Here is a 9,877-nt window from a genome sequence, read left to right as displayed (position 1 = left end):
ATAAAAACTGAGAATCAGAAATTGATTAAATTAATGAAAACAGAGAGGAACTGATGTTATTATTTAGTGTTTAATAATGTTTATACTTATATTTAAGCCTTTCTCTATAATAGTTTCTCTTAACAATGTTATTTGTTAAACATGTGTATGTCACATGTTTTATTGTACATTCCATTATAGTGTCACTGTTTAAATCTGTTTTTTCTAAACTTCCGATTGAATACAAAACATGCTCAATGCTAATGTTGTTTTTTATAGTTCAAATAATATGAACTAACTTTTTTGAGATATTAACGTTGATGATATAATTTAAGGAAATTTCGAAATGTCTGTATTAAAGATGTTTTTTGGTATTACTGTGTTTTTAATACTTATTATACAAAGAAGCTTTAATTACATACAGTAAACAATGTAAGTCAGAGTAGCTGTTAACACTTAAATGAACAATGTATATTTGTAATAATATGAGCAGGTGTTAACACTTAAATTAACAATGTATAATTGTAATAATACAGAGCAGTTTTATCAATTACATTATTAAAAACAATGTAGATCTGTAATGCAAAGATAGCTAAAAACATCCAGAGTAAAAATATGAATTTACAAACAGGACAACTATCAGAACCTATATAATAACAAGGCAGGTGTTTAACTTATTCACTGAATGTTTACTCCCTGTGTGAAATTTGTTTTGGTAACTGTTAGAATGTTGCAGTTTTCACTACATAGTTTAAAAGCCACTAAAACAGGTTTTTTTTATGATGTCATGGTAGAATCCTTTGTTTTGTGAAATCATATTCATTCCTCTTTTAGTAGCATTTAAAAATCAGATTGTGGAATTTTAACACCTACTGCTCTCAGTTACATATCTTATTCATCATGATATAGCACATCTTGAATACACCTTTCATGCATCAAGTATTCAAACCTTATCTTGGATAAATCTTGTGGATTCTCTGACATTCACTGCTTTGATTTTTCTGGGATGATAGGAAAGAATACCTCTTGTATAAGGGAATGCGTGATTTTTTTTTTTCAAGTTTATTTTTGCTATACACTGTTATGCAGCTGCCAAAGTAAAGCACTGACTGCAAGGAAAGCTCCCAAGATTTATCCAAAAAACTTCTATGAAAGAATCATCTTGCTGAAGATAAGCAATAGTCAGGAGTTGATGTTGTGTTGATCACATGAACCTCTATAAAACCTAGGGATTCTCCTGGGATACATTATATGTGTAGCCAAGGCACATATATCTACGTCAGGATATAGGGAAAGAAGGTTAACATATAAGTATAGATTCTATAGCACCACACATATACAACTATCATGCTTCGGACAATGCAGCAAAAGGGTTAATAGAGAGTAGCTATGAACTATCAGTTAGGATGATTTGCAACACAAATATTCACAAAACCTACAACCAGGTACACTTGTAGTACAGAGCACTTAAAAACGTCCACATCAACCAAACCCACAACTAGATATATATCTAGTATACAGTACCTATAGAAATTAGAGCTTTGAGATTTACATGTCTATCTCTTGCTTTAATGGGTTTGTCCATAGATTCAGTAACCCAATTTTTGTGGATTTAGCTCTACTCAAGGTCTGAAGTTCCATCACTTCACTTATTTGCTCTTGCTTTAATATAATTTATTGTAATAACAAGGTTTGGAGCTCAGACTTTTTTTTTACTTAGTGAATTTACATATATATATATATATATATATATAAGCAGGATACAAATCTCTAATATATATTTTTTGTCTATATATTGGATTTACTAAAAAAGCTTTTAACCTTTTTACTTGTTTGTCTCTTGCTTATTTTAATTTACCTACAGAAAGTATGATGAACAGTTTCTTCTGTTTGTCTATTGGTTTAATGGACTAACCTGTAAACACATGGTTCGAAGCTCTGAAGTTTTTACTTCCCGGGTTAGCCTTTCCAAAACCAATTCCACAAATGATGGAATACACTGCTTCAAATTAAAACACATAAAAATGGTATCAGTTAACTTAATTAACTAATAAAGCAAAACTCATTAATATAAACATTGAAGTAATAATGGGTTTCAGTTTTGTTTTGACTAATTAAATGTACAATGCAGTTTAATGTTTTCAGTTTTTAATTGCAGTAAAAAAATTTATAAAAATATCTGTATAAAATTAAGTTTGTTACTGCAGTAAAAAGCTAAAACACTACTCGACTCAGTAAAACTAAAGTAACTCATGGTTAAAATGTTTTACAATATTAATCGCAGTGTTGAAAATGCAGTATTACATTGCCCTAGTTTATCAATCCTGCATCTGCACCATTTCCAAAATTTTGGGAAAATTCATATACAAACTAACAGTTTCAGTCACTGTGTTACTTTATTTCAATTTCAGAATTTATGTCTGATTTTAGAATCTGAATTTGTGAAAATATAAAGCTTGATTACTTTGAACAAAACCTCCAAAAAGTAGTCTGACTCATCTATTTTTTATTTTGTAAAGAAAAACAAATAAAAACTTTTAAAGGTGGAGGTTTTTCTTCCTTTTAATATCAGTTCTATTATTTTTGTTATTATTGTTGATTTGATTTAGCTAACCTTAGAAAAGTTTACCCACTGTATTATGGGCCTCTGTTGGTGTAAATTTTTAGGTTTTCCCATTATTGTATACATGGAAGACTAAAACTGATTTTTAACATATTGTCTACATGCATATCAGAATAACATATTAGTAATAATTATAATTTATTTAATCTAATTCACACCATAACAGTTGTTGTTCATGAAAGGTGATGACCTAAATAGCACCTCGACCATTACTATGTGTCGTATCCCAGCTGGCCTGATCAGCCCTAGTACTGGATGAAAAGCCTCAATGATACTGGATATGGCAGATGTTCATAAAATATATTCTTATTTACTTTTCATCGTATGTTCTGAGAATTATCTGGGAATTGGAGTGAAGATGTCAACAGATGTGTATGCGTTGGTAGTTCTTTACTTATGATGAAATAATCAGATAAAACACCCTGAGTAGGAGTTTTAACACTATTCAAACACCTGTTTGTGAAAATTAGTTTGCATTTGGAGAATATCTCTTTCTTTAAATGTTTAATGAAACTTTTTTTTTTCATACTTGGACGTGAGGCAAAATATGTAATGCTAGAAAAATGATGGAGTAATTCATTTTTTTTCTTCACTTCATTTTTACTTGACTGTAAACAACAATAACACTAAATCAACTGTACACACCAAAGTAATGTCTGTGAAACTTACTAAATACCAACAGTATATCATATTTTAGTGTTCTTTGGTTTAAAATCTCTTTTCTTTCAAGATTTTAAGTTTGGTGAAAAAAATGGTTGTAAATATATGTCACAAGCAGGCTTTCTGGTTAATGCCTATTGTTTTGAACCTAAAGATGTGTTTGGCTACTTTTGTTTCATTCCTAACCTTATCTGCATCCAATTGTTGAGCTTATCCACTGTTCCATTATCCCGAATTATTCAACTTTTTGTATTATTTACCTAAACAAACGTAATGGTTTATTAATTCTATTAAATAGGATATAACTCAGTGATTACATGATATATTATTTTAAAAAAAACTTTTTCCATTAATCTAATTTAAATATCATGTACTTCATGTTTGTTTGGAAGAGAATACTTATATATATATATTCTGGAAATTGTATCACTAAGGCCTATCTGAGATAACTGCAACAAGCTCTAGAAATTAGATTAACAATGAGAAGAAAAACTATGTTTAAGATAAGCTTAGAATAACAAAATCTGAGGATGATTAACAAAAACGTTTAATGACTGAAAATATCACTAAAGAAATTGATTAGAAACACTTTTAGTAACTAGTGCATAACCAAAGTAAAAAAAATTCTAGTCAGGTTGTATGTCCAATGATTTAAAAAGCTTACTCATAATACAGTAACTAATAATCAAAATGTTTTCCATAAATTTTCAAACACATAGTGCTCTGTACACTCAGTCATTGACCAATCCCACAGCTTTAAATTCTTGTAATAATGCTCTAACTTAATGTACTTTATTACCCAGGAAAAGGCTTGACCTGATCTATCTGTCCTTTACACTGTAAAATCACCACCTCCAGGAGCTTAGCAGCATGACACTCGGCATCCTCGCCAACATTACCCCTCAGCACCTACCATGAAATAACCAATGTTAACTGTGAAAACCTTTAATAACTACTTTTACTAATACCAGTTAATACAAAGCAGAAATGTGTGAGGTACAAGAGGTAACTTTTAATGTAATCATTTTTACTATATTTGGGTTTACGTATGATTAGTTTAATTTTTATATTCAGGACTAATTAACTAGAAAAGTACTTCACAGATACACTATTATAATACATCCATGTAACTGTAAAAGAGAATTATAAGTGAAATAAAAAAAATTACGAACTATAAGCTTTTTACATCATTTCTATCCTTTCATTTAGAAAAAGTAGCTAAATAAATATATTAGCAAAATAAAATGAAACAAACTTTTAATTGCATACATAAATAAACCACCTAAAAGAAGAACATTTATATATATTAAACAACTACCTACAAACTTATCACCTTACATTTCTCTAGCATTTGGGTGCAACAAAATATTTAAATCTTATAACTTCACTTAATTACATACATAAGTAAACCACCTAAAAGAAGAACATTTATATATATATTAAACAACTACCTACAAACTTATCACCTTACATTTCTCTAGTATTTGGATGCAACCAAATATTTAAATCTTATAACTTCATTTAATTACATACATAAATAAACCACCTAAAAGAAGAACATTTATATATATATTAAACAACTACCTACAAACTTATCACCTTACATTTCTCCAGTATTTGGATGCAACAAAATATTTAAATCTTATAACTTCACTTAATTACATACATAAATAAACCACCTAAAAGAAGAACATTTATATATATTAAACAACTACCTACAAACTTATCACCTTACATTTCTCTAGCATTTGGGTGCAACAAAATATTTAAATCTTATAACTTCACTTCGTATAGACTACTGCAGAGCATGAAAAAATAACAAACAATTATAAACTTTCATAATGTTACAAGGCTGTTATGTGGACAAGTAGAGAGAGAGAATTTAGAATTTTCTACACCTGCTATAAATTTATATAATGAGGGCAATATTACCATGTTGCACATCTCGTATATTGCTAGTAAGTGGTTGTGGTTACTTAGAAAAGTTGACGAATCCACCCTAATAAAGTTATGCAGGGCTGGCATCATATCTGAAACATGAAGAATATTTGCTACTATTAAACAGTGTTACTAAATCATCAGACAGCATCATAAGAGCAGAGATTTAACTACATTTTTTCATATTTAATTAAAGAAGAGAACATATTTAGTCTCCTTGAATTTTAGTTCAAGGAAAATGAGTGCATGCAAAAGAAGTTTCAAATCTACATTCTCAAATCCTGCAGCACATTACAATCATTCCTTGTGCTAATGTATCTAAGTAAACATTCAAGCTTTAATCAAGTATCTTTTTGTATCATCCCAACACTAAAGAGAAGATCGCTCATTGCAGAAGGTGAATGTAATGGTCTGAAAGCATTATGATTTTTAAGATTGATTTAAATAGCTATGAGAACCAACTGTTCCTTTACTAGAGCCACTGCTATGTTGTACTGAGCATCTTACATTGTCGCATATAGGCCAATGTATATGTATGTTGAAATTACCATGTGAAAATATGTTTATGTACATGATTTGTATGCTCAGGATCCTAATTTTATCTTTGGATACTTTTTTAATTTTTATTATGTTTTTACTTGTTTCATTTCAAACCAAGAATCAGAGCACATCAGTTTCATAAAAAATAAAATTGTGTAGCTAGTAGTTTAACAAAAAGAAATCAGGTGCTTTTAATACAAATAAAAATCTCAAAATATACTAATAAAGATATGCTTTTTTATTCATAGGGCATGGTACTGGATCAAACTCAAACTGAAAGAGATTCTAAAATCATTAGGATATTATACTTCAGAAGGAAGGGTAAAAATCAAATCTGCCATTTCTCATACATGTTTCTGTAATTCTACTTGACTTATTTGATTCATTAAAATATAGATTCATAGCGTATCCCTAGCATATCTGTTGTTTTTATATATTTCATGAAGTATATGACTCCTAATGTCTCAGTTGTGTTTTTCTATGTATATTCTAGGGGTAACACTTTATGAAATGACAAATGTAGTTCTGTGTAATAAAGTCATTAAGGGTAAAAATATGTATGCAATATCTACGTATTACAAAAATATACATCTATACGAACACCCTATCTTTCAGTGTATTCAACATATTTTACTAGGGGTAACTCTTTATAAAATGACAAATGTAGCTCTGTGTAATGAAGTCATTAAAGGTAAAACTATGCATGCAATATCTACGTATTACAAAAATATACATCTATACGAACACCCTATTTTTCAGTGTATTCAACATCTTTTACCAACACCTTCATTATACCAAGTAGGTGGCCTTAAATATAGAGCTGGGGCACATCAGTGGTTGTATAGTTTAACCCTTTCCAAATCACCTATGCTATTTGTTATTTTTAGAGCAGTGGAATTTGTTTTGAGATAGTGGATATAAGTATATATCTCACCAGCACAGACAATAAAATGCCACCAACGTGTAATCTTACCACAACTGTATTTTCTTCATGTAATAGTTTTGAAATTATTAAAATCATGGTGGTAAGAAGTATAAAAAAGCAACTTTCTCCATTTTTTTGTTTCAAAGATGTCTAAATTGTATATGTATCATCTGAAACCTGGAGTTATTTTCTTTCATGCAATTTATTAGAGGTGAAGGTTCCTTCATATTTTAAGTACAGAAAAATGAAAATTTATGAAGTTGTGGTACCAGTAGTGACTATTAAGGTTAAGTTTTACTTTTTGTTCTCATTACTTAAGGATATTATGTTCATTATAAATCACAGAAAAGTAATGAATTACCTTAGTGCATTTTCTTGTGTATTTGTTTACTTTACTTAAGTAACTGTCTTTAAAGTTAATGTTTTATATACAGTATCTTTAGTTTCATCACTTGACAATGTATGCTAAATGTTGTACCTTTGTAATCATATAAATGATACCGTATCTTTAGTTTCATCACTTGACAATGTATGCTAAATGTTGTACCTTTGTAATCATATAAATGATACCGTATCTTTAGTTTCATCACTTGACAATGTATGCTAAATGTCGTACCTTTGTATTCATATAAACTATACAGTATCTTTAGTTTCATCATTTGACAACGTATGCTAAATGTTGTACCTTTGTGTTCATATAAATGATACAGTATCTTTAGTTTCATCATTTGACAATGTATACTAAATGTCGTACCTTTGTATTCATATAAAGTATACAGTATCTTTAGTTTCATCATTTGACAACATATGCTAAATGTCGTAACTTTGTATTCATAAATGATACAGTATCTTTAGTTTCATCATTTGACAATGTATGCTAAATGTCGTACCTTTGTATTCATATAAATGTAACTTCACAGTCTTCATTATGTTTTTCAGTAAATGGAAGATACATTATTATATGCATGTCATCGATAAAGGTAATGTATAAAATAGAGGGAGATAAATACTATCTATTTATATTAGTTTTAACACTTTAGACAATTTGTACATACCTCCACTTCATAAGATCTCTATACTGGCAGCGTAAGGGTTAATGAAGTCTAATGCCAGGCACAGTTTTTCTCAGTCCATGCATTGACTGACACACAGAATGACAGAGAATGCTACTTTAATTATATAGATATTTTGAATGCAGAGCTATGTATATGTTCAAAATAATATTAATTCAATAAATAGATATTCAATTCTTTACATGTTATTTATGTTTCTTAGCTAATAATAAGCCAAAAATGATTTACATAATCTAAGACACACCTTTATAAATATATTATGAATCATATTGACATATAAATATGGCAGGTGAAAAATGGATTGCTATTTGTAGTTTCCAACTAACAAATTGTATCTCGTGGTTAATATTATGTACATCACATTAATAAATTTAAAACACTTGAATCTCAAACCTGTAAAATATTCAATTCCATTATTCTGGAATATGAGATACATCATTTCAAACACTTTCCACGAGTCTGGAGAGATGAAATTACAGGTTAAGCTGCATGTTAGGGACAAGGCTTCTTCATATAATTCTGAAGAAAAAAATAGTAGAAAGAATTATTCTTACATTCAGCCAATTTATCTTTTTTTTTTCTATTTCTATAATTTTAGTACGTCCGTTTCATTTAGCCATTTCAATTATTTTTTTAAGTTTATGTTTTGAATTGTGTGTAATTGACAAGACTTTTCAGAATAAGGATTTAGCTCCATACACACACATGCAACAGCTCGTACATTTTTTAATTATGATTTTAAAATTTATATAAAAAAATTTTCTTTTGCCAACAAAAAAGAAAAGAAAATCAAATTAAAACTGCACATTCAAAAATGTTGCCTCTTCGTATACCTCACATAAAAAAGAAGAATAGTTTAAAAATGTACAACTTGATAAAAAGTTCTACCATACAAGTATTCCAAAAACCACAAAATCTTAATAAGCTCTTAAAAACAAAAACACCACTGATTTGGGCAACAACAAATTAATATACATTTTTACAAGTATTAAAACAAAATATTGCACTAATATATTCTGTGACAAAGTTTCTTCACGAGTCCTGTGATAAAAAAAATTTAATTGACAAAAATGTAAACACTTGTGATACTTGGTACTAATATCCTGACCTTCACAAAAAACTATAATTGAAATGGCTAGTGTGGTTATCCACTACAATGTAAGTTATTAATTCATCTAAGTGATAAAACGTTGATAAATTCAAATTTTATACAAAAATGTTACCCTTTTCATACTCAGTATAGGGAGTATTATGTTCTGAGACCAATTTTAACCAATATGCTCACAAGTAACTAGCTCACACTTTTGTTTGATCAGCATGTAATTGCTGCTAATCAAATTTTATACAAATTGGTTAATATTTTATTCAATTTTTTTCTTTAGTAGATTTAGTTAATTGTTTTTGTGTACTTAAGACCTACACTGGCATCTTTTATATCAACACTTGAGCAAACTTGTCAAAATAGCTTTTTCAGTGGGTGACAAAGTTGATCTACCATTGGGTGGTAAAATCTGAACTCACAATTCTATTTCCTTATTTTTAAATAATGTAATACATTTTTTAAACCTAAACAAAAGTAATGTTTTATTAAAGGTCACAGATAACCAACAAAACAGGTATACATGAAATGTATAATTAAATACAATATTTTCAAACTGCAAAAACCCAACAAATGTGTATATTCATTTTAAAACTACCTAAACATATTCAACAACAATCCCAAAAAAATACAAGTTTTATACCCACAGCACAATATTCACAACACTGGAGTTGGTTTTTTAGCATCAAGTTTCCAAATTTCATTGCTTACAGTCTAAACAGGTGAAGTCAATATCATTACATTAGAGATTTTAAATCTATGTGTTCATAGTTTAGAAACAAAACAAGTAGCATTCCATTTCAATTTTGAAATTTTACTTGTTTACAACCCAAAAATCTAAAGTAGTATCATTCTATCGCAAATCTTACAGTCTACTTGTTTACAATCTAAAAATGTTAAACAAATATTATTCTATTATAGATTTTACAATATACTTAAATATGCTTTAAAAAATGTCAAAACAAACATCATTCCATTCCATGTTTCACTGATAAGTTTACAGAAATCTATAAAAAAGTAAAAAAAAAAACTGAGCTGTG

General features: G+C 28.7%; 2 protein-coding genes across 2 annotated transcripts in view; one reads left to right on the top strand and one right to left on the bottom strand.

Moving 5' to 3' along the window:
• The window catches only part of LOC106463989 (importin-7-like), a 57,237-nt gene that overhangs the window by 9,323 nt on the left and 38,037 nt on the right, over positions 1 to 9,877 (bottom strand). Inside the window, 4 exon segments of the mRNA XM_022391643.1 lie at positions 1,895 to 1,978; positions 4,079 to 4,171; positions 5,195 to 5,292; positions 8,132 to 8,257. Of these exon segments, the coding sequence (XP_022247351.1) occupies positions 1,895 to 1,978; positions 4,079 to 4,171; positions 5,195 to 5,292; positions 8,132 to 8,257 (401 nt within the window).
• The window catches only part of LOC106463990 (NEDD8-conjugating enzyme Ubc12-like), a 55,298-nt gene that overhangs the window by 25,201 nt on the left and 20,220 nt on the right, over positions 1 to 9,877 (top strand). The window contains exon 7 of the transcript XR_002611613.1: positions 5,989 to 7,551. The gene's annotated coding sequence lies outside the window, so the exon portion shown is untranslated. The remainder of the gene's footprint in view (positions 1 to 5,988; positions 7,552 to 9,877) is intronic.

The sequence above is a fragment of the Limulus polyphemus genome, unplaced genomic scaffold (genome assembly GCF_000517525.1).
Source record: "Limulus polyphemus unplaced genomic scaffold, Limulus_polyphemus-2.1.2 Scaffold1535, whole genome shotgun sequence".
NCBI classification, from domain to species: domain Eukaryota; kingdom Metazoa; phylum Arthropoda; class Merostomata; order Xiphosura; family Limulidae; genus Limulus; species Limulus polyphemus.
This window is presented reverse-complemented; position numbering and strand designations above follow the sequence as displayed.